Genomic DNA, 26,066 nt, shown 5'->3' with positions numbered 1-26,066 from the left:
TCTGCTCCACTGGTCTGTGTGTCTGACTGTGCCAGCAGCACAGTGTTATAGACAATGTACCTCTGCAATATACTTAGAAAGGAGGATGTGTGCTGTCTCCAGGTTTGTTCTTCTTTCTCAGGATTGCTTTCTCACTTCTGTGTGCTTTGTGGTACCATATACATAAGAATTTCCCAGATACATTCATTGGCATTTTTATTAACTCAACTAATATTAGAAATTATTAGAACAGATAAAAGGAATAAAAAGTGTAATAATACAAAAAATTAACAAATTGAAATGGATATCTGGAAAGCTAAATGCAATTTAAAAAGCATCTCTACTAGGAAATAAGTAAAACTCAAACAGATACAATCAGAATTAAGGAGGGGACATAACTGATACCAAAGAAGTGAAAAACAATAACAGAAAATGCCTAGATAATTATAGACCCATTATTAGATAACTAAGGGCAACTAGGCAATTTCCAAAGACAAACAATCTGTAAGACTGTACATGAAGAAACAGAAAATTAACAGGATGAAAACAAATAAAATTCAATCTATAATCTAATCATACACCGCCCCAAAAGAAAAAGTCAGCTTAGTACACAGGGCTTTATCTGTGAATTATATCAAAATATAAAAGAGACTTAATGACAATACCTCTCAGACTCTTACCAAAAACTGAAAAAGAAAGGAATATGCCCCAGTTCATCTACAAGACCAACCTTACTATGCTGCAAAATCGAAAGACACCGTAAGAAGAGAAACTAAAGGCCAATATCTCAGATGGACATACATGCGAAACTCCTAGCATAGTGAATGCAACAGCACAATGAAAGGGTCATATGTGACAATGCAGTCACATCTGTTGATCATCTAGATCATCATCTATTGATACATATAAAGCTAGACAAAATTCAACAAATTGTCATTATTAAAAAATCTCAGCAACTGAGGGAAAGAAAGAAATAACCTCCACAAAATCATGACATAGATGAAAAGCCCACACCTGACAGCATATTTAACAGTGAAAAACTGAAGCTTTTCCTGTCACATTAGGAGCCGGGCAAGGATGCTCATTCCCTACATAGGTATTCCACATGGTAACATGAAGACCAGTAAAATATGGCACCCAATGTATGTCATCTTGTCACATGGCTTATTTGCAGGAAAGTCACTTGAGTAACAGCTAGTCTAAGGAAACTGTGACCCTTCTTTGTCCCCCTGAGAGCAGGAAATAACTCTCTCCTGGGAAACTTCTTCCCCTATACCAGAATGGGAGAATGATCCTTAGCACCAGAAATGGGAACTTAGCACCAAGAAGGCTGTGCCAACAAGCCTTGTTAATTCCTCACTAATTGACTTGCCCAAACCCAAATCTCTGTCTTGTTAACTCTTCGCAAATCCATTTTTTTTTTCTAAAAGGCACAAGTGCCACCTACTTTCTTCATTCTCTGGGTGTCATATTATTAGGAAGCTTGTGCACATGCAAATGAAATTTATTATCTTCTGTAGATCTGTCTTATGTTAATTGAATCCTTAGACCAGACAAAGAACACAGAAGCAAAGAAGGAAAAAGGTTTCTGCTCCTACAAGTTGCAGATGTACCCATAAAAATTAGGTAAGAAAATGAAATAAAGACATGTAAATCAGTAAGAAGAAAATTATTTGTTTGAGAATCACACGAACTTACATATAGTGAAACCTTAGAAACTCCACAAAAAAAGTATCAGAACTAATAAACTCAGGAAAAGTTCAGGATACAAATCAACAAACAAAAATATGTTGTATTTCCATACACCAAAAACATAGTATATGAAAAAACTAACAACATCACACAATTGAAAATGGCACAAAATGGAGCACCTGTGTGGCTCAATCCGTTAAGTGCCTACTGTTGATTTTGGCTCAGGTCATGATCTCATGGTTCCTGAGTTTAATTCTGAGGCAGGGTCTGCCGTGATTGTGCAGAGCCTGCTTGGGCTTCTCTGTCCCTTTCTCTCTCTCTGATCTCTCTCTCCTTCTATCTGTCACACAAAAATAAACACACATTAAAATTATATGGTACAAAATAAAGTATTTAGGATTAAATTTCACTAAAAAGTAAAATAGCATACTAAACATGACGTGCTGGGAGAAAGACATGTAAAATGGCAAACACAGATGAAAAGATCACTGTGTTCACAGATCAGAATTATTTATACTGTCACAGTCCCTTCTGCAACAAGTGATCTAGAAGTGCCTCTCAAACACTGGTTTTAAATTTGAAACAAATCTAAGTCTGGAGCCTGATATATACTCAGAGGATATGCAAATAGGGCCCTCCCTGTGCTGATTAAACCAGTCCAGCTCCAACCCTGCAGCTGGGAGAGGAGCCCCAGCCCCGGGAGTCCCAGGTGTTCCCATTCTGTGATCAGCACAGAACACACACACACCTCACCATGGAGTTTGTGCTGGGCTGGGTGTTCCTGGTTGCTCTTTTAAAAGGTAATTCATGGTGAACGAGGGACACTGAGTCTGTGAATGGATATGAGTGAAAGAGTGGATGTGTGACAGTTTCCTGACCAACATGTCTTGTGTCTGCAGGTGTCCAGTGTGACGTGCAGCTGGAGGAGTCTGGGGGAGACCTGGTGAAGCCTGGGGGGTCCCTGAGACTCACCTGTGTGGCCTCTGGATTCACCTTCAGTAGCTACTACATGAACTGGGTTCGCCAGGCTCCAGGGAAGGGGCTGCAGTGGGTCGCACGCATTTATGCTGATGGAAGTAGTACAAACTACGCAGACTCCGTGAAGGGCCGATTCACCATCTCCAGAGACAACGCCAAGAACACGCTGTATCTGCAGATGAACAGCCTCAAGACCGAGGACACGGCCACATATTACTGTGCAAGAGACACGGTGAGGGGACCTCACTGGGAGCCCACACGCAAACCTCCCTGCAGGAGGGCATCCGCACCACCAGGGGGCGCACACTAGGCACAATTCTGCTTTGTGTTCCCAGGAGCAGGTGCAGATGGAGGTTACAGGCAGGTTTCCTGTCAGGGTCTGGGGCTTCCTCTCCACACAACAGTTTCTCTAGGGAGCCTCTCTGGTCACAGGATTCTGTGTTTATCTATTAACTCTCTGAATTAGCAACTGTGTTGTCATAGGAAAAGTACCCTAACATGCACAAAGACACAGTTGTTTGCATTGCTTACTCCTGTCACTCAGTATGAGTGAATTGCAGATTTCCTGATGCACAACAGCTGAACCTTTTTTTTATAAAGTATTTTTAACGTTTATTTATTTTTGAGACAGAGAAACAGAGTGTGAACGGGGGAGTGTCGGATAGAGGGAAACACAGAATCTGAAACAGGGCTCCAGGCTCTGAGCTGTCAGCACAGAGCCCGATGCGGGGCTCGAACTCACGGACCGCGAGATCATGACCTGAGCCAAAGTCAGCTGCTTAACCGACTGAGCCACCCAGGAGCCCCAACAGGAGTCCCAGATGCACTCACTGTGCACCCAGGCCTACAGAATCCCCCAGACCCCCTTTATCGTCACCCAGCACTTGTCCCAAACAACGTGACACTTCCCTCCTGGCACTTGCTACTCAGGACTTTAAAAGAGCTACAGCTTTATTCAATTCTTCTAAAGAAGAGATAATTCATCTCCATGTATTAGTCAGGATTCTCCCCAGGAACAGAAACCAAAGAACATTGGTTTCCATGACTAAATACATTGATAAGCCCCCACATTCCACTCTCACATGCTGGAGACCCAGGAAAACCAGTGGTGTAATTCTCATCTGATTCTGAACTAGTTTCTAGTCTCAGAACGTGAAGAGCTGATGATGTAACTCTCAGAACAAGGCCCAGAGGAGACCTATGTTCCAATCCAAACATGCACATGGGAAGTAAAACAGGGAATTCCTCCTCGCTCTGCATCAGTTTCTATTCAGAACCTTAATGGAATGGGTGATGCCCAGACAGACAGAAACCACGGATAGAAATGCCAGTCTCTTCTCGAACACATCACAGACATCCACAGAAACAGTGGGGAGTCTGGGCACCCATAATGCAGTCAAGATGACACATAAAGGTAATCATGACAAGTCAACCTCCTGTAAATGTGCAGTTCAAAGACTGAAGATTTAGAAGTCCATGCCATGACTGGCATGGAGCCCGGTGGGCATAGCTGTGCTTCTGTGGAGAAGGAAGGCAGAGTCGCATAGGGGGCATTGTGGTCTGAAATCCCCTGGGTGACTTGGGGAGAGACAGTTCCCTTCTCAGGGTGCATTTCATAAAAGGTGTATTGCCTCTCATGGGGCAGGAGAGCTGACAGGCACCATTGCACTGCCATGGTCATTAGCATAGGAGCCTCTGCTGAGAGCAGCTAACTGAACACTGCCTTCTTGTTGTTCTTCGCCATGAACCCCAAGCCCCTAGTGTTCATGCAACTGCCCTTCTGGGATAAACAGCTCCAGCCACAGCACAGCGAGACCCTCTCACAGAGGATCAGTGGGGTCCCAGTCATATTGAGTCCATATAATTTGGAGTTTTCAAACCCAGCTAGAGCTCCTGAGATAAAACATAAGAGCCCTGTGCCACCAGGTGGGCCAATGGTTTGGACACAGGGTGAAGGCAGGGTTCTGATGGAAGCCTGGGACGCACAGGTACAGATTGTTCTCTTTGTGGGAGGGCTTCCTGAACAGGGGAAGCTGGGAAATCCAACTCAAGGGACTAGACAGGGAGCTGATGCCAATATTTCCTCCCACCAATCAGCATGGACAGAATTCAGTGAGCAGCACAGAACCTCCCACTAGAAGCTGAGCCACTGACACCAAGCTGTACCCCCGCTTGCCTTCCTCAGGTGCTTCCTTACTAGAGAAAGAGGGCCTGGAAACCAGATCAGCACCGCGCCCCTCCCTCAAAAGACGACATATACCCCCAAAGGCACCAAGTCTACTGACCATATAGTGAGGCATAGCTTCACCTCTAGGGGAAATAGGAATTAGCCTCTTTTAACAGGCAGACAAACTCACCTGGTTAAAACTCACAACATTGTGGACAATGTCTAAACACTCATCACTGGAGACAAGGAGAAACTCTGCAGAGGACTTAGCTGAGGGACAGAGCAGCCAATACACGACAGCACAGTGCACACAGAATATGCAACAAATGCTTGCTAAAGCGTCAAGCCCTCAACAGCAATTGAACACTTCTCAATAAAGACACTACTCTAGAAGCAGAAAACAAAACAGGATTTTCTAAAACACTTAAGAAAGCAGAGACATAGACATACACCATGATGGAGGAATTCATCCCAAAAGAAAAAACGATAAAAGGTCATTGCCAGGGATATTATTAAAGCACATATAACTAATATGCCTCAAACAGAATTTCTAAAAACTCTCACAAGGAAATAGAATTTTTAACAACTATCATAAGGATACTTGCTGTGCTTGAGGAAAGCATAGGAGACATGAAGGAAACCCTTACTGCAGATAGAAATGACCTAAAACCTAGTCATGTTGAAATTTTAAATGTTGCAACCAAGATGTTTCAACTCTCCACAGACTAAACCCTACAAACTCGGACTCCTCTGAATGGAGAGTTGTTGAGATCATATTCTGATGTGTGTTCTGACAGGAGCTGTTCCCTCCACTGTCCCTGGCTCTGGCTCTCTCCTGCAGGTGAGGAGGAGTAGGTTAGGAATCCTCCACTGAAACCATCTGTCTCCTGCACCTGACTCTCCCACAACATGAGGCCCAGACCTTCCCACACTCAGCTGGAAATGAAGTCAGTTGTGCCAGAACAGATCCGCACCTTGGTTTAGTGGATTGCTCCAGCTCCCCCCTGCCCTGGGAAAAACTCTGCAGCTGCAGGTGGGGACAAAATAAGGGCTCAGTTTAGGGGTGAGTGGCAGCTGCACTTCTTTGAGGCTTGCTTGTCCTGGTGGCATGAGACCCCTGCCGTACAAGTCAGGTCTGGGGCGACCAGGCTCCCAGCATCCCTAGTGGACTGTGCCCAGGGCAGAGTTTCCATCCTGGGAGTGGGGCTGCAAACAATGAGTGAGTCCCACATCTCAGTGGCACCTGCTGGGGCTTGGCCTCAATAGCAAACAGCTTAGGGCCACTGACATCCTGTCCCTCTGGGAAAGAGTCCTCTGAACAGGAGCTGGTCACCAGGAACCCTGGTATTGGCTACAACAGTCTGGAGGGGAGGTTGCAGCCAGGCTCAGTGGCACATGCCTATAGTCCCACCTACTTGCACTGGAGTTTCCATTTGCTGAGCTGGGGTGGGGAAGGAAAGGCACATACCTTAGCTCAAAATTCTAGCTTTGCCGTCTGTCAGTATATTTTCTGGAATAAATGTTTCTTCATGGGCTGTATGCCAACAAGGCCATTTGCAGACACTGTAAATACATCATTTGAGATTTTATTCATATTCCACATAGTAAACATTCAATGTAGTATTACTTTCATGTGTAAAATATAGCGATTCAACATTTCCATACAACACCCAGTGCTCATTATGACTGCGGCCCTCCAACCCCAATCACCTACTTCCCCAAACTTCCTCGCACTTTCCCTCTGGTAACCATAAGTTTGTTTTGTATAGGTAAGAATCTGTTTTGTTGGGTTTATATGTTCCATGGGTTAAGCCTAAGACTCTTGATTTGGGTTCCTGTCTTGATTTCATGGATCCTGAGATCAAGCCCCATTTTGGTTTCTGCACTGACAGCAAAGAGACTGCTTGGGATTCTCCTTCCCGCTTCCTCTGCCCCTCCCCCCATTCTATCTCAACATAAATTTTAAAACATTGAAAAACGTTTATTTCTTGGTGTACCTCTTCTCTCTTCTTTGTCCCATTTCCCATTTGAAGTTTCTTAAATTCTACATATGAATGAAAGCATATATTTGTCTTTCTCTCACTTGTTTCAGTTAGCATAATACTCTCTAACTCCATCCATATCATTACAAATAGCAAATGTCATTCCTTTCAGGGCTGAGAAACATTCCAGTGTATGAGTATGAGTGTGTGTGTGTGTGTGTGTGTGTGTGTGTGTGTGTGTGTAGATATACCACATACACTTTACCCATTTATGAGTCAATGCTTACTTGGACTGTTTCCATAGCTGGGCTGTTTTTGATAAGGCTGCTACAAACATAGAGTTGCAAACCCTTTAAATTAGTATTTTTGTATCCTTTGGGTAAATACCTAGCAGTTCAATTGATCAATCATAAGGTAGTTATATTTTTAGCATTTTGAGGAATGCCCATGCTGTTTTCCAGACAAGCTGCACCAGTTTCCATTCCCACAAGCAGTGCAAAAGTGTTCCTCTTTCTCTGTATCCTCACAAACACATGTTGTTCCTTGTGTAGTTGAGTTTAGTCATTCTGACAGGAGTGAGTTGATATTTCATTGTAGTTTTGATTTATATTTCCCTGATGATGAGTGATGTTGAGCATCATTTCATGTGTTTATTGGCCATCTGTATGTTGCATTTTGGAAAGTCTATTCATGCCTTCTGCTCATTTTTTAATAGGATTATTCAGTTTTGGAGTTGGATTTTATACTATATATAGAAAACCTAAAAACTCCACCAAAAAAAAAAACCCACTAGAACTGATACAATAAACCAGTAAAGCTGCAGCATACAAAATCAACATACAGAAATTTGTGCATTTCGATACAACAATAATGAAGCAGGAGAAAGAGAAATCAAGGAATTTATCCCATTTACAATTACACCAAAAACCATAAGATACCTAGAAATAACCCTCACTAAAGAGTTACAAGAGCTTTACTCTGAAAAACCTGGGACATTTATGGTACAAATTGAAGAAGACACAAAGAAATGGAAAAATATTCCATGCACATGGATTAAAACAAAAAACATTGTTAAAATGTTGATACTACCCAAAGCAATCTAGACATTCAATGCAAATAATTCAATGCAAATATTCCTGTCAAATAATACAAGCATTCCTCACAGACCTAAAAGAAATAATTCTAAAATTATCATGGAACCACAAAAGACCTTGAACACCCAAAGCGAGCCTAAAAAAGGAAAAAATGGAGGCATCACAATTCTGGATTTCAAGCTATGTTACAATGCTGTAGTCATCAAGACAGTATGCTCCTGGCACAAAAAGAGACACATAGATGAATGGAACAGAGTAGAAAACCCATAAATGGTCAACTAATCTTCAACAAAACAGGAAACAGTATCAAATGGAAAAATGACAGTCCCTTCAACAAATGGTGTTGGGAAAACTGGACAGTAACAGGAAACTCTAATGGAACCAGACCACTTTCTTACAATATACACAAAAACAAATTCAAAATGCATGAAAGGCATCTGGACATGTCCCAGATGCAAGGGAAACAAAAGCAAAAATGAACTATTGGGACCTCAAGATAAACAGCTTCTGTACAGCAAAGACACAATCAACAAAACTAAAAGGCAACTGACAAAATAGAAGATATTTGCAAAAGGCATATCAGATAAAGGCTTAGTATCCAAAATCTATAAAGAACTTCTCAAACTCGACACTGAAAAAAACAAACAATCTGGTGAAGAAATGGTCAGAAGACATGAATAGACATTTTTCAAAGAAGACTTCCAGATGGCGAAAAGACACGTGTAATGAAGCTCATTGTCACTCCTCGGCAGGGACATACATCAAAACCACAATGAGATAACACCTACACCTGTCAGGATGGCTAAAATTAACATGGTGGGAATGCAAACTGGTGCAGCAATTCTGGAAAATAGTGTGGAGATTCCAGAAAAAAATTAAAAATAGAACTATCCTGTGATCCAGCAATTGTTTTACTAGGATTTATCCAAAGGATACCAAAATGCTGATTCGAAGGGGCACATGGACCCCAATGTTTACAGCAGCCCTATCAACAATAAGCAAATTGTGGGAGAGCCCAAATATCCATCAGAAGATGAATGCATAAAGAAGAGGTGGTAAATATATACAATGGAATATTACTCAGCCATCAAAAAGAATGAAATCTTGTCATTTACAACAATGTGGGTGGAACAACAACATATTAACCTAAGTGAAATAAGTCACTAAGAAAAAGTCAAATATCATATGATTTCATTCATATGTGGAATATAAGAAACACAACATAGGGGAAGGCAACATAAAATAAGATAAAAACAGAGAATAGGAAACTGGAAGAGACTCTTAAATACAGAGAACAAACCAAGGGGAGGGGGGTAAGGTGGGCTAAAAGGGAGGTGGGATTAAGAAGGGCACTTGTTGAAATGAGAACTGTGTGTTATATGTACGTGATGAATCACTAAATTCTACACCTGAAATAAATACTACACTGTAGGTTAACACACTTAAATTTAAATTAACAATATTACAAGAAAATTAAATACATACATATATGAACTCTTGGGAGTACCTCAAAATAGCAAGCTTCTGCACAGTGAAGGAAACAATAAACAAAACTAAAAGGCAACCTATGGAATGGAAGAAGATATTTATAAATGGCATATTTATACGCCTGGAGTTCTAGTAGGGACACTGGCCTGAGTGGTTCCTATGTTTCCCCACATACAGAAGCTGTCACAAAATAGAAGTCAGGGAGGGGCACCTGGGTGGCTCAGTTGGTTAAGCTATGGACCTCAGCTCAGGTCATGATCTCGCAGTTTGTCAGTTCAAGCCCCACATTGGGCTCTGGACTGACAGCTCAGAGCCTGGAGCCTACTTCAGATTCTATGTCTCCCCCTCTCTCTACCCCTCCCCTGCTCATGCTCTGTGTCTCTCTGTCTCTCAATAAGAAATAAATGTTAAAGAAAAAAAATTTTTTTAAATAGAACTCAGGGTTGACCACCAGATGTCCCAGAAACCATTCCTGTAGCTGAGGGCAATTGTGAGGAATGAAGTAGGGTCTCCCCTTTTAAATGTTTTTAATGTTTATTTATTTTTGAGAGAAAGAGTGTGAGTTGGGAGGAGCAGAGAGAGAGGGGGAAACAGAATCTGAAGCAGGCTCCAGGCTCTAACTGACAGCACAGAGCCCGATGCAGGGCTCAAACTCACAAACCACGAAATCATGACCTGAGCTGATGTAGGATTCCCACCAACTGAGCCACCCAGGTGTCCTGGGTCTCCCTTTTTAGGGAGGGGAGTGGGATAGCCCAATTTAAACTGTTAAAATGACACAAGATGATGGAGGGTTTGGTCAGTGGCCTGCTGGTAGGTAGGTGGTGGGCCTGGAAATTACAAACTTGTCAGAGAGGAATACAGAGGTGAGTGGGGATCCTAATGTATCCAGACAGCAGCTGTGGGGGTGCAAGCATGCAGTGGGGCCTGATGGCCCAAGGTCTAATTTTCATGGGAAGAAAGTTATAGGACATATCCGAGAGGCACAGGTTGTCACAGGATACCTGCAGCCACTCCATTTCCATGGAACGAGAGGTGAAACATGTTATTGATATTCAGACAGTTGAGAGTTTGGGGTGTGCACAGAGCTCATATTAACACTTTAAAGTAGGTTAATGACTCTTAAAGCCACGAAAAGAAATCTGTGGCAGCATCAGGTAGGGGTGAGGGGCTCACAGAGACAGAGCAAAGGCAGTGAAGTTAGGGGTCCTTGGGAAGCAGTAGCCAGGTTTCCTTAGAAGCTTATGCAACTGCATTTTTGTACCGGTGAGAGGGATGTGAAAAACTGACAAGACACTTTGTGGGGAGTTTTGAAGCACTGGGACATAGTCCTCATTGGCAGTAGCTGTTTGCAACTGTGGACATTAAGAAGACAGGAGGGTGTATGGCCCTGACCGGCTGGTGCTTTAGGAGGGTGGGGGAGTCTGCAAGGGCTCTCTGACTCCTTTGGTAATAGAGTGACAAGTCACGGACATACTAAACAAGAGTGCAGCCTTGGGTGAAGGCACAGAATGTAAGTTGGCTTCAAGAACTTGGAGTACTATTGAGCCCAACTTAGTTGCCTTCCCCAAGCATACATGAAAAGAGAACTTTTGAATCAGACTGCAATGGCATTGACAAGAAAGTTGAGCAGATGTTCATCCCAGGAATGCATCTTCATCACCAGGAATTGAGGCATGAGCAGCAGCCCAGTTAGGGACGAAAGATGGTGGGGGGGTGTAATAGATGACAAAAGACTTTATGGTTCCTACATTGTACAAATCAGTAGCTTTGATTTCCATCTGAATCAAATTCTGTTCTTTCTTTACTCACAAGATCGGGGTGTTACACGGTGAGGAGATAAAGCAAGAACATCCTGCAGTAACAGAGTCTATCACAGGGTCAGGTCCTCCCTCTGCTGCAAGACAGGGCATCTGGCTACTGATGGGTGGGGGCAGTTCCTTTCTCAGGCCCCCTGAGCACAGGCTCTGCACTGGGGGCAATCCATCCTCTTGTGCATGTGAGGCCCAGACACCAGTGGGCACATCTTTAAGACATCCTCTGAGGAGCACTTTGAATGGAGGTGGGTCTCCATTAGGGAAAGGGGGAAGCTTGAGGTGTGGTCTGATGGCCGGGAAATGAGAACACCTTATTGTCCCTCCTGCATTTTGGATATTAACTCCTTTTCAATATTTTTTATTGTAATGTCTACCCTCCCATAGACTGCCTTCTAGCTCTGCAAATATTTGCTTGCCCCTTATCTAGTATGGTGGAGTCCCCCTTGCCTGCTTTGTTCTCTGTGACTTTGCTTTTATATCAAATCAATCATTCTCAAGTGAATGTCATCATATTTATCTTTCATGTTTTCTTTGAAGGCATTTAGGTTCAAGTGTTCTTCTTAATCTTTCAACCATTTTGAGATTTCTTTGTGTCGATGTATATGTATGAAGCAAGATTATGGCCAAATGTTATTATTTTGCATGTATATGTCAATACTATTTTTTAATTTTTACTTTGGTTTTGAGGGGGAGAGACAGATCATGAGTAGGGAGGCACAGAGATAGAGGCAGAAACAGAATTCAGGCCCTGAGCTGTCAGCAGGAGCCTGATGTGAGGCTCGAACCCACAAACCGTGAGATCATGACCTGAGTGGAAGTGGGATGCATAACCTACCAAGCCACACAGGTGCCCCTAGTCAACACCATGTTTAGGAGACACTATCCTCCCCCCACTGTGCATTGTTGGAAATCTCGTGCAGGATTTGCTGACTGCATCTGCAAACTTCTACTTCTGGGCTTCGTAATGAGCTCCACTGGTCTAAATGTCTCATTTGATGCCAGCAGCACACTGTTGTGGTTAATGTACCTCTGCAATATATTTAGAAAGAGAGAAGTGTGATGTCTCCAGGTTCTCTCGGCGTCATGATTGTTTTGTTGCTTCCATGTGTTGTGTGCTTTCATATGAATTGTATATTTTTCAGGTTCCTTAAAAAAGTCATTGGCATTTTTACTGACATAACAAGATAAACATAAAAATAACATAAAAATATAAAGCAGACAGAAAATAGAGACTATCACAAATACAGAAAACAAATCAATTACATAAAAATTTGTATTTGGAAAAGTATGTAAAATTTGAAACAAATAGATAGCCTGGGGAAACAGGGAAGACTCAAACAAATGCAATCAGAATTGAAAGAGGAGACATAACTGAACTAAAGACATGGAAACGATCATTAAATAAAAACTTAGGTATTTATAGGCCAACAATTAGATCACCAGGAACAAATTACACATTTTATGCCATAATGTAGTCCACCAACACTGTTTCATGGAAAAATACAAAATGAACAAAAGAAAAATTAATAAGATTTCTCTAAAGCCTCGCCCTCCAAGAAATCTGCATAGGAGTCCATGGCTTTATTAAAACTTCTACTAAGTATTTAAAGAGAAATTAATGCCAATATTTCTCAAACTATTACAAACCACTGATAAAAAAACAGCACTACCAAATGAAATTTGTGAGGACAGCATTGTTTTCACAACAAAACCAAAGAAAGACACCACAAGAAGGGAAACTACAGGTCACTATCTCAAATGGACATACATGCAAAATTCCTTCACAAAATCTGAGCATACTGAATTCAACAGAACATTGAGAGGATCATACAACATAATCCAGTGTGATTCATCCAGGGATGCAAGGATCCTTCAACATACACAGATGCATAAATGTGATGTCCTCCATTACCAGAGGGAATGAGTGAATCAAAGCCATCATTAATTGATTCAAAAAAACATTAGACAAAATTCAACACATGTTCATCATTTAAAAAGAACCCAATTAAAAAGGGACTGAAGGAAATTACCTCCACATGATCATGGCCACTATGAAAAGCCCACACCTGACAGCATATTGAAAGGTAAAATGCTGAAGGCTTTCCTGTCAAATCAGGAGCCAGGTAATGATTGTCACCCCTAACATAAGTATTCCCCATGATAACGTGAAGAATACATATGCCACCTCAAACTATGTCATCTTGTCACACTGCTTATTTCGGTGAAAGTCACTTGAGAAAGAGTCCAAGTACACTCAGACTCTCCATTGTCCCTTGACAGCAGGATATAAATCTCCCTCCCGTGTACCAAGAGGGAAGAACCATCGTTAGCACCAGAATAAGGAACACAGGGACAAGAAGGCTATGCAAACAAACCTACTTACTTGGTGACTAACATAATACCCCAAACTTAACTCTTGCCAAACCCAATGTTTTTTTTGTCTGAAAGACACAAGTGCCACCTGCTTTGTCCTTTCTCTGGGTGTCATATCATTAGGAAGGCCATGCACTTACAAAATGAAATTTATTCTCTCCTGTAGATAGGTCTTATGTCAATTGAATCCTTACACTGGCTAAATCCCAGAAGAAAAGAAGGGAAAAGCTTTCTTCTCCTACCACTGGAAGACATAACCAGAAACAAATAGGGAATAAAAAAAAATAAAAGACATTTAAATCAGTAAGGAGGAAGGAAAATTACTTGTTTGCAGGTGACATTGATCTTAAACATAACAAAACCCTAGAGATACCACAAAAAATATTAGAACCAGTTTTTTTAAATGAGGAAAAGAGCAGGATGCAAAATGAACAAAGAAAATAAATAAAAATAAACGACCTGTGATTCTACACACCAGCATGAAAATACATGCAAAATAAATAACAAAATTAAACAAGTGAAAATGGGACAGAATGAAGTATTTTGGGTTAAACTTCAAAAAGTATGTAAAATACTTGTAGAGTGAAAATGTTCTATGTTGATGAAAGACCTGTAAAAATGCACACAGGACTGCAAATACACCTGTACTCACTGAATACAATTATTCAAATTGTCACAGCACCATCTACACAAACTAAACTACAAGTGCGTCCCTAACCCTGTAGTTCACTTTTAAAGAATCAAATCTAAGACTGGAGCTTGATATATATGTCAGAGCACATGCAAATGGGGTCCTCTCTGTGCTGATAAAACCAGCCCATCCAGACTCTGCAGCTAGGAGAGGAGCCCCAGCCCCCAGAGTCCCAGGTGTTCCCATTCTCTGATGAGGACAGAACAGACACCTCACCATGGAGTTTGTGCTTGGCTGGGTGTTCCTGGTTGCTCTTTTAAAAGGTAATTCATGGTGAACGAGAGACACTGAGTATGTGAGTGGATATGAGTGAGACCAGTAGATGTGTGACGGTTTCCTCACCAAGATGTCTTGCGTCTACAGGTGTCGAGTGTGACGTGCAGCTGGTGGAGTCTGGGGGAGACCTGGTGAAGCCTGGGGGTCCCTGAGACTCACCTGTGTGGCCTCTGGATTCACCTTCAGTAGCTACTACATGCACTGGGTCCGCCAGGCTCCAGGGAAGGGCCTGCAGTGGGTCGCATATATTTATACTGATGGAAGTAGCACATTCTACGCAGACTCCGTGAAGGGCCGATTCACCATCTCCAGAGACAACGCCAAGAACACGCTGTATCTGCAGATGAACAACCTGCAGGCCGAGGACAAGGCCACATATTACTGTGCAAGACACAGGGTGAGGGGACCTCGCTGGGCGCTCAGATAGAAACCTCCCTGCAGGAGGCAATCAGCACCACCGGGGGGCGCACACTATGCACAATTCTGCTTTGTGTTGCCAGGAGCAGGTGAAGATAGAGGTTACAGGCAGGTTTCTTTTCAGGGTCTGGGGCTTCCTGTCCACACAGCAGTTTCTCCAGGGAGCCTCTCTGGACACAGGATTCTGTGTTTACCTATTAACTGTGTGAATTAGATCATTGTTTTCATAGGAAAACTACCCTAACATGCACAAAGACACACTTGTTTGCATTGCTTACTCCTGTCCCTCAACATGAGTGAATTACAGATTTCCTGAGGCACAATAGCTGATCATTTACATGAGTCCCAGATGCACTCCCTGTGCAGCCAGGACCACAAGCTCCCACAGCTCCCCATTATCTTCACCCAGCCCTTGTCCCAATCAAACAACGTGACACTTCCTTCATGGCACTTTGCTACTCAGGACTTTAAATGAGCTACAGCTTTATTCAATTCCTCTAAACAAGAGATAAATCATCTCCATGTATTAGTCAGGATTCGCTCGAGCAACAGAACCCAAAGCACATTGTTTTCTGTGACAAAATATTTTGAGAAGTCCCATGATCTACTGTCACAAGTTGGGGAGCCAGGAATACCAGTGGTATAATTCTCGCCTGATTCTGAACTAGTGTCTAGTCTCAGAACCTGCAGAGCCTATGATGTAACTCTAAGAACAAGGTCAGGAGGAGACCAATGTTCCAGTTCAAACAAGCACATGGGAAGTAAAAATGAGGGAATTCTTCCTCCCTCTGCATCGGATTCTACTCAGAACTGTGATGGAATGCGTGATGCCCAGGCAGAAAGAAACAACGGATGGAAATGCCAATCTCTTCTGGAAACTCATCACAGACATACACAGAAACAGTTGTGAATCTGGACACCCATGATGCAGTCAAGATGACACATAAAGGTAATCATGACACGTCAACCTGCTGTAAATGTCGAGTTCAAAAATTGAAGATTTAGAACTCCATGCCATCAATGGGGTGGACCCTGGTGGGCATAGCAGTGCTCCTGTGGGGAAGGAGCCCCGAGCCCATAGGGACTGCTGCGGTTTGAGGATCCCCTGGGTCATATCGGGTGAGAAAGTTACCTTCTTGGAGTGCATTTAGGAGACAGGGCATTGCCTCTCATGGGGCAGGAGAGATGACAGGCACCATTGCACTGCCCTGGTCATTAGCATAGGAGCCTCTGCTGAGAGCAGCTAACTGAACGCTCCCTTCTTGTTCTTCCTCACCATGAACTTCAAGCTCCTAGTGTTCATGCATCTGCCCTTCTGGGATAACCAGCTCCAACCACATCACAGCAACACACTGTCCCAGAGGATCAGTGGGGTACCTGTCACATTGAGTTCAACAATTTGGTGTATTCAAACCCAGATAGAGCTCCTGAGATAAAACATAAGAGCCCTGAGCTGCCAGGTGTGCCAATGGATTGGACAAAGGCAGGGTGAAGGCCAGGTTCTGAAGGAAGCCTGGGACCCATGAGTACAGACTGTTCTCTCTATGTGAGGGCTTCCTGAACAGGGGTGGCTGGAAATCCAACTGCAGGGACTAGAGAAGGAGCTGATGCCAATATTTCCTCCCACCAATTATCATGGACAGAATTCAGTGAGCAGCACAACACCCCCCAGTAGATAGTGAGCCACGGACACCAAGACATACCCACCTTTCCTTCCTCAGGTGCTTCCTTACTAGGGAAAGAGTGCCTACAACCCAGACCACCATTGCACCCCTCCCTCCAAAGACCACCATATACCCCCACAGGCACCAAGTCTACTGACCATAGAGTGAGGCATAGCTTCACCTAGAGGGGAAATAGGAATTAGCCTCTTTTAATAAGGAGACCAAACTCTCCTAGTTAAAACTCACAACAATATGGACAAAGTTGAAAAACTCTCCCCTGGAGGCAAGGAGAACTCTGCAGAGGACTGACCTGAGGGACAGAGCAGCCAATACATGACAGCACGGTGCACACAGCACATGCAAGAAATGCTTCCAGAATGTCAGGTTGTCAACAGTATGTAAACATTTCTCACAAAAGACACTACTCTAGAAGCAGAAAACATAACAGGATTTTCCTAAAACACTTAAGAAAGAGGAAACATGGACATACAGAGTGATGGAGAAATTCATTCCAAAAGAAAAAACCATAAAAGGACATTGCCAGGGATATAATTAAACAACGTATAAATAATAAGCTCAAACAAAATTTAATACCTATCATAAGGAAACAGAACTTTTAAAAATTATCATAAGGATACTAGCTGTGCTTGAGAAAGCCTAGAAGACATGAGGATACCCTGACTACAGATGGAAAAGACCTAAAACCCTGTCAGGATGAAATTTTTAAAATGCTGTAACCGAGACGTGAACCTGATTGGGTATAATGAACTCAAGGCAGAAAGAAGCAGATGAATGAGTAAGTGACATGGAAGATAAAATTTTGTGAGAAACGAAGCAGGAAAGAAGAGGAAAATTAAAATATTGCATCACAAACGTATACTTAGGGAATCAGCAACTCCATAAAGTGTAATAAAATTCTTTTCAAAGGAGACCCAGAAGAAGAAGGGAGGGAGAAAAAAAGGGGAGAACTTTTGTCTGAGTGCATTAGAGTGGAAAATTTCCACTAAATGGTCAAGGAAACAGACGTCCACATCTATGAGTCACAGAGAACTCCCATTAAAATTTAAAAAAAAAGCAGGCCAACTCTGAGACATAACATAGTAAAATTCACAAAATACACAGATTAAAAAAACCCTATAATCATGAAGACAGAAGAGTTTGCTAACGAATACGGGAAGATAAAAAAAGATTATGGCAGAAGTGTCCACAGAAACCTGCAGGAAAGAAGGGAGTGGCATAATATCCTCAAATGTTCAACTGAAAATCAGGCAGTCAATGGGGGAGGAGACAAGATGGCGGAACAACGTGGAAGATTTTTGTGTGTCTCGCGTCCATGAAATACAGCCAGACCAACACTAAACCATCCTACACACCTAGAAAACTGATTGAGGATTAACGCAACAATCTGCACAACCTGAACCACAGAATTCAACAAGTACGTGGCGTGGAGAGGGGACCTTGGGGAGCAAGAAGCTGCAGGAAGGGAGGTGCTTTTGCAGGCGGAGAGAGGACAGAGACTGGGGAGTGGGGGAGAAAACAAGAAAAGAACCCCTCCCCAAAAGCAGCTGGAGAAAACGTGGAAAATTGGAAACAGCCACAGGGACTCAACTAAAAAGGGAGAAAGGAGAAAGGAGAGTATGTAAATTCCACTAAGACTGTAAACAAGGGGAGTGCAAAGGCTGCAACTCCACAGCTCCATACCTGGAGGTGCTCTGGTGGGAAGGGAGAATCCCAGGAACAGAGTGGGGCCGGGATGTTCTCAGGCCACACGGGGAGAGGCAGTTGCACTGCTGGAAGGACATTTGGAGGAGACTGCCAAAGCCCTCTGGTCCCAGCAGACCCCGGAAAACGGCCACATTTGCTGCTGCTGGAACAAGGTCCCTTAGGGTGAAGCCTGGTGCCAGACGTGTGTTGTGATTGTCCACCATCCCTGAAACGCTGCTGCTACACTCTCTCGTGAACTTTTTCTGGGGCGGGCTGGCACCTGGCCACAGTCTCGGGGCACTGACAACAACAGGGTCCAGCAAGCGTTCCTAGCTGCAGCCGATATTCGGCCATTGCTCATTCGGACATTGCTTGGTAAGACCCTCCCACAGAGGGGCAGAACAGGTCAAAGCCGCGGTCCTTTGGACGTAAGGGACTGGGGAAAACAGCCGTGTCTGTGACAAAACTTGGGAGAGAGGTGCGGCCTGGGGCCTGGTCACGGAGAGTGAAGGAGCGAGGAGTGGACAAGGGCTGAAGACAGAGGATGGGTGCACGATTGCTGATCCAGGAGAACAGACTGGGTACCTGAGTGCCGCCATTTTCACTTCTCCAGCGCATGTGCATTCGCACCTACAAGCACCGCAACAATCCACCCCAGGAGCCTAAAAGCGCCATCTAGTGGAGAGCGGAGCCATTACACTGAGTCCCACCCAACTGGGCCAACAGGGCTCTTCAGGAACACAAGTCTCACTGCCGCTTACTTTATGGACTATAAAGAGCTACATAGACTGACATCTAGGGAATAACGAAGTAATTTCAGTTCTACTTCAATCTGTTAGCAGGTTCATCGAGTCAATTTTCTTTCTCTTTTTTCTTTTTCTCTTTTACACTTCTTTTCTTTTTCTTGAATGCAGAAACAGAAAAAATTATTTTTATTATCAATTATTATTAAAAATATTTTTCTTTAATTTTTATTACTATATTTTTTACATTTCTGTAATTTTTTTTTCAAATTCTATTTTACTTCCATCATTTTCTTTTACTCTACTTCAGTGTATTCCCGTTTTCAAATTTCTAAACAGTTTCCTTTTTACTTTTTCTTTCTTTTTCTTTTTTTCTCTTCTTCGTTTCTGTAGTTTTTCTGGAATACAGAATGTGAAAAAACTTCATTTTATTTTCAATTTTATTAAAAATATTTTTCTTTAATTTTTTTACTATATTGATTGCTTTTATGTAAATTTTTTCAAATTCTATTTTACTTCCATCATTTTATTTTAGTCTACTACGGTGTATTCACTTCTTGAATTTTCAAATGATTTCCTTTTTTTCCTTTTTGTATCTTTTCTCTCTTTTTTGTTTCCTCTCTTTTTTCTAGAATACAGAAAAAGAAAAAAATCACATTTATTTTTAATTTTTTTTTATATTTTTCTTTATTTTTTCTACTATATTCTTTACTTTTCTGTATATTTTTTCAAACTCTATTTTACTCCCATCATCTCATTTTAGTCTACTTCAGTGTATTCATTTTTTCAAATTCTCAGATTATTTCCTTTTTTTTCCTCCCCCTCCCATTTTTTTCTCTAATCTGTCAAACCACTTTCAACACCCAGACCAAAACACACCTAGGATCTAGCATATTCCATTCAATTTGTGTGTGTGTGTTTAATTTTTAATTTTAATATTTCTGTAATTTTATCTTTTAATTTCAATTTTGCGACCTCATTAATTCCTTTTCTCCCTTCAAAATGACAAAACGAAGGAATTCACCCCAAAAGAAAGACCACGAAGAAACGACAGCCAGGGATTTAACCAACACAGAGACAAGCAAGATGTCTGAACCCGAATTTAGAATCACAATAATAAGAATACTAGCTGCAGTCAAAAATAGATTAGAATCCTTTTCTGCAGAGATAAAAGAAGTAAAAAATAGCCAGAATGAAATTTAAAATGCTATAACTGAGCTGCAATCACAGTTGGATGCAGCGGTGGCACGGATGGATGAGGCAGAACAGAGAATCAGGGTTATAGAGGACAACCTTATAGAGAATAATGAAGCAGAAAAAAAGAGGGAGATTAAGGCAAAAGAGCAAGATTTAAGAATTACAGAAATCAGTGACTCATTAAAAAGGAAAAACATGAGAATCATAGGGGTCCCAGAAGTGGAAGAGAGAAATAGGGGTGGAAGGGTTATGTGAGCAAATCACAGCGGAAAACTTTCCTAACCTGGGCAAAGACACAGACATCAAAATCCAGGAAGCACGGAGGACTCCCATTAGACTCAACCAAAACCGACCATCAACAAGGCACATCATAGTCAAATTGACAAAGTACTCAGGCAAGGAGAGAATCATAAAACCAACAGGGAAACAAAGTCCATAACTTACAAGGGAAGACAGATCAGGTTTAGCAGACCTATCCACAGAAAGTTGGCAGGCCACAAAGGAGTGGCGGGATGTATTCAGTGTGCTAAATCAGAAAAATATGCAGCCAAGAATTCTGTATCCAGTAAGGATGTCATTCAAAATAGAAGGCGAGATAAAAAGATTCCCATACAAACAAAAATTAAATGAGTTTGTGACCACTAAACCAGCCCTGCAAGAAATTTTAAGGGGGAATCTCTGAGGGGAGAAAACATGAAAATATATCTGTATAAATAAATAAATACCAAAATCAACAAAGGTTAGAAAGACCAAAGAACACCACCATAAACTCCAACTCTACAAGCATCATAATAGCAATAAACTCCTATCTTTCAGTACTCACTCTAAACGTCAATGGACTCAATGCCCCAATCAAAAGACATAGGGTAACAGAATGGAGAAGAAAACAAGGTCCATCTATATGCTTTTTACAAGAGACCCACTTTAGACCTAAAGGCACCTCCAGATTGAAAATAAGGGGATGGATAACCATCTATCATGCTAGTGTTCAACAAAAGAAGGCCGGAGTACCCATATTGATATCAAACAATCTAGATTTTAAAGTAAAGACTGCATCAAGAGATGCAGAATGGCATTATATCATTCATAATCAAAGGGTCTATCCACCAAGAAGACCTAACAATTGTAAACATTTATGCGCCAACTGTGAGAGCACCCAAATATAGAAATCAATTAATCACAAACATAAGGAAACTCATCGATAAGAATACCATAATAGTAGGAGACTTCAACACCCCATTCACAACAATGAACAGATCACCTGATCAAAAAATCAACAAGAAAACAATGGCTTTCAATGACACACTGGACCAGAAGGACTTAACAAATATATTCAGAACATTTCATCCTAAAGCAACAGAATATGCACTGTTCTACAGTGCACATGGAACTTTCTCCAGAATAGACCATATACTGGGACACAAATCAGCCCTAAATAAGTACAAAAGATTGAGATCATACCATGCATATTTTCAGACCACAATGCCATGAACTCAAAATCAACCACAAGAAAAAATTTGGAAAGGTAACAAATAACTAGAGACTGAAGGACCTACTAAAGAATGAATGGGATAACCAAGCAGTTAAAGAAGAAATTAAAAAGTATATGGAAGTCAATGAAAATGATAACACCACAATGCAAACCTCTAGGATGCAGCAAAGGCAGTCATAAGAGGAAAGTATATAGCAATCCAGGCCTTCCTAAAGAAGGGACAAAGATCTCAGATACACAGCCTAACCTTATGACTAAAGAGCTGGAAAAGGAACAGCAAATAAAACCCAAAACCAGCAGAAGGCAGGAAATACTAAAGATTAGAGCAGAAATTAGTGCTATCGAAACCAAAACACAGTAGAACACATCAATGAAACTAAAAGCTGGTGCTTTGAAAGAATTAACAAAATTGATAAACCACTATCCAGTTTGATCAAAAAGAAAAAGGAAAGGACCCAAATAAATAAAATCAAGAATGACAGAGGAGGCAAGGGGAAAAATAGCAAAAATGAACTACTGGGACCTCATCAAAATCAAAAGTTTCTGCATAGTGAAGGCAACAATCAGCAAAACTAAAATTCAACTGACAGAATGGGAGAAGATATTTGCAAATGACATCTCAGATAAAGAGTTAGTATCCAAAATCTATACAGAATTTATCAAACTCAACACCCAAACCAAAATCCAGTGAAGAAATGGGAAAAAGACATGAATAGACACTTCTCCAAAGAAGACATCCTGATGGCCAACCGACACATGAAAAAATGCTCCACATCACTCATCATCACGGAAATGCAAATCAAAACCCTAATGAGATACTACCTGACACATGTCAGAATGGCTAACATTAACAAGTCAGGCAACAACAGACGTTGGTGAGGATGCAGAGAGAGGATCTCTTTTGCATTTTGGGGGGCAATGCAAGTTGGTGCAGCCACTCTGGAAAACTGTATGGAGATTTCTCCTAAAACTAAAAATAGAACTCCCCTATGACCCAGCAATTGCACTACTAGGCATTTATCCACGGGACACAGGTGTTCTGTTTCAAAGGGACACATGCACCCCCATGTTTATAGCAGCACTATCAACAATAGCCTAAGTATGGAAAGAGCCAAATGTCCATCGATGGATGAATGGATAAAGAAGAAGGGGTAAATATACACAATGGAGTATTACTCGGCAATCAAAAAGAGTGAAATCTTGCCATTTGCAACTATGTGGATGGAACTGGAGGGTATTATGCGAAGTGAAATGAGTCAGTCAGAGAAAGACAAAACTCGTATGACTTCACTAATATGAGGACTTTAAGAGACAAAACAGATGAACATAAGGGAAGGGAAACCAAAATAACATGAAAACATGGAGGGGACAGAGCATAAGAGACTCATAAACATGGAGAACAAACAGAGGGCTACTGGAGGGGTTGAGGGAGGGGGGATGGGCTAAACTGGTAACGGGCACTAAGGAATCTACTCCTGAAATCATCGTTGCACTATATAATAACTAATTTGGATGTTAATTTTTAAAACTAAAAATAAATACTAATTAATAATAAAAAAATTAAAATATTTTGAGAAAATAATGCGTGATCATGCTGTTGAGGTAAATATTTCTTAAAGATTATGCCGAAGCCTCCATTAATAAAGATAAAGATCCAAAACTGAAAAAAAAAAAAGAATTCTTCATACTGTCACACCGCCATCCACACAAACTAATGTAGAAGTGCGTCCCTAACCCTGTCATTCACTTTTACACAATCAAATCTAAGTCTGGAGCTTGATATATATGTCAGAGGACATGCAAATGGGGCCCTTTCTGTGCTGATAAAACCAACCCAGCCCGACCGTGCAGATGGGAGACGAGCCCCAGCACCAGGAGTCCCAGGTGTCCCCATTCTGTGATCAGCACAGAACACACACACCTCACCATGGAGTTTGTGCTGGGCTGGGTTTTCCTGGTTGCTCTTTTAAAAGGTAATTCATGGTGAATGAGGGACACTGAGTCTGTGAATGGATATGAGTGAAAGAGTGGATGTGTGACAGTTTCCTGACCAAGATGTCTTGTGTCTGCAGGTGTCCAGTGTGACGTGCAGCTGGTGGAGTCTGGGGGAGACCTGGTGAAGCCTGGGGGGTCCCTGAGACTCACCTGTGTGGCCTCTGGATTCACCTTCAGTAGCAACAGCATGAGCTGGGTCCGCCAGGCTCCAGGAAAGGGCCTGCAGTGGGTCGCGTATATTAGTGGTAGTGGAAGTAGCACATACTACGCAGACTCCGTGAAGGGCCGATTCACCATCTCCAGAGACAACGCCAAGAACACGCTGTATCTGCAGATGAACAACCTCAAGACCGAGGACACGGCCACATATTACTGTGCAAGAGACACGGTGAGGGGACCTCGCTGGGAGCCCAGACACAAACCTCCCTGCAGAAGGGGATCAACACCACCGGGGGGCGCGCACTATGCACAATTCTCCTTTGTGTTGCCAGGAGCAGGTGCAGATGGAGGTTACAGGCAGGTTTCCTGTCAGGGTCTGGGGCTTCCTCTCCACACAGCAGTTTCCCCAGGGAGCCTCCCTGGTTATATGATTCTGTGTTTACCTATTAACTCTCTGAATTAGCTACTGGGTTGTCATAGGGAAACTAGACTAACATGCACAAAGACACAGTTGTTTGCACTTGCTTACTCCGGTCCCTCAACATGAGTGAATTACAGATTTCCTGAGGCACAACAGCTGCACCTTTACAGGATTCCCAGATGCGCTCCCTGTGCAGCCAGGACCACAGGATCCCACAGCTCCTCCTTATCCTCACCCAGCCCTTGTCCCAGTCAAACAACGTGACACTTTCTTCATAGCCCTTTGCTACTCAGGACTTTAAATGAGTTACAGCTTTATTCAATTACTCTAAAGGAGAGACAAACAATCTCCATGTATTAGTCAAGATTCCCCTGAGGAACACAACCCAAAGGTCATTGGTTTCCATAACTAAATATGTTGAGAAGTCCCATGATCTACTGTCACAAGCTGAAGACCCAGGAAAACCAGTGATGTAATTCTTGTCTGATTCTGACTAGTGTCTAGTCTCAGAACGTGCAGAGCTGATGATGTAACTCTCAGAAAAAGGGCCAGAGGAGACCAATATTCCAGTTCAAACAAGCACATGGGAAGTAAAAATGAGGGAATTCGTCCTCCATCTGCATCAGATTCTATTCACAAACTTAATGGAACGGGTGGTGCCCAGGCAGAAAGAAACCATGGATGGAAATGCCAATCTCTTCTCAAACACATCACAGACATACACAGAAACAGTGGTGAATCTGGGCACCCATGACACAGTCAAGATAACCTATAAAGTTAATCATGACAAGTCAACCTCCTGTAAACGTGGAGCTCAAAGACTGAAGATTTAAAAGTCGATCCCATCATTGGGGTGGAGACTGGTGGGCACAGAGGTGCTCCTGTGGAGGAGGACAGAGGCCCATAAGGGGAACTGTGGTCTGAGTATCCCCTGGGTCATGGGGAGAGACAATTCCCTTCGTGGAGTGCATTTGGGAGACGGGTCATTGCCTCTCATAGGACAGGAGAGCTGAGAGGCACCATTAAAGTTCCCTGATCATTAGCACAGGAGCCTCTTCTGAGAGTAGCTAGCTGGACGCTGCCTTCTTGTTGTTCTTCACCATGTACTCCAAGCCCCTAGTTTTCATGCAACCGTCCATCTGGGGTAAGCCAGCTCCAGGCACAGCACATCAAGACCCTCTCCCAGAGGATCAGTGGGGTCCCTGTCATATTGAATTCACACAATTTGGAGTTTTCAAACCCAGCTAGAGCTCCTGAGATAAAACATAAGAGCCCTGTGCCACCAGATGTGCCAATGGCTTGGACGCAGACAGGGTGAAAGCAATTCTGACAGAAGCCTGGGACCCACAAGTGTTCTCTCTGTGTGAGGGCTTCTTGAACAGGGGAGGCTGGGAAATCCAACTCCAGGGACTAGAGAGGGAGCTGATGCCAATATTTCCTCCCACCAATCAGCATGGACAGATTTCACTCAGCAGCACAGCATCCCCAGTGCAAGCTGACCCACTAACACCAAGCTCTACCTACTCCAGCCCCCATCAAGTGCTTGCTTACTAGGAAAGAGTGCCTGGCAACCAGACCACCACTGCACCCCTTCCTCCAAAGACCACCGTAAACCCCCACATGCACCAAGTCAGCTGATCATACAGTGACGCATATCCTCACCTCTAGGGGAGATAGGAATTAGCCTCTTTTAACAAGCAGACCAAACTCACCTAGATAAAACTCACAACACTGGGG

The 26,066-nt window shown here is 42.5% G+C and overlaps 3 gene segments (V, D, J or C); all 3 read left to right on the top strand.

Annotated features, from left to right (window-relative positions):
• Nucleotides 1–682: 682 nt before the first annotated feature.
• On the top strand, nucleotides 683–2,959 carry LOC131518014 (immunoglobulin heavy variable 3-74-like). The segment is given in 2 exon segments: nucleotides 683–738; nucleotides 2,575–2,959. Coding segments are annotated over 2 exon segments (441 nt in total).
• Nucleotides 2,960–14,478: 11,519 nt separating this feature from the next.
• LOC131518013 (immunoglobulin heavy variable 3-74-like) lies at nucleotides 14,479–19,001 on the top strand. The segment is given in 3 exon segments: nucleotides 14,479–14,524; nucleotides 14,625–14,934; nucleotides 18,936–19,001. Coding segments are annotated over 3 exon segments (422 nt in total).
• Nucleotides 19,002–23,825: 4,824 nt separating this feature from the next.
• On the top strand, nucleotides 23,826–24,607 carry LOC131518012 (immunoglobulin heavy variable 3-23-like; the record flags this gene model as incomplete). The annotated part of the segment is given in 2 exon segments: nucleotides 23,826–24,246; nucleotides 24,486–24,607. Coding segments are annotated over 2 exon segments (543 nt in total), but the record flags the coding sequence as incomplete, so codon positions are not given.
• Nucleotides 24,608–26,066: the final 1,459 nt, after the last annotated feature.

Source organism: Neofelis nebulosa, chromosome 7 (genome assembly GCF_028018385.1).
Source record: "Neofelis nebulosa isolate mNeoNeb1 chromosome 7, mNeoNeb1.pri, whole genome shotgun sequence".
Lineage (NCBI taxonomy): Eukaryota > Metazoa > Chordata > Mammalia > Carnivora > Felidae > Neofelis > Neofelis nebulosa.
This window is presented reverse-complemented; position numbering and strand designations above follow the sequence as displayed.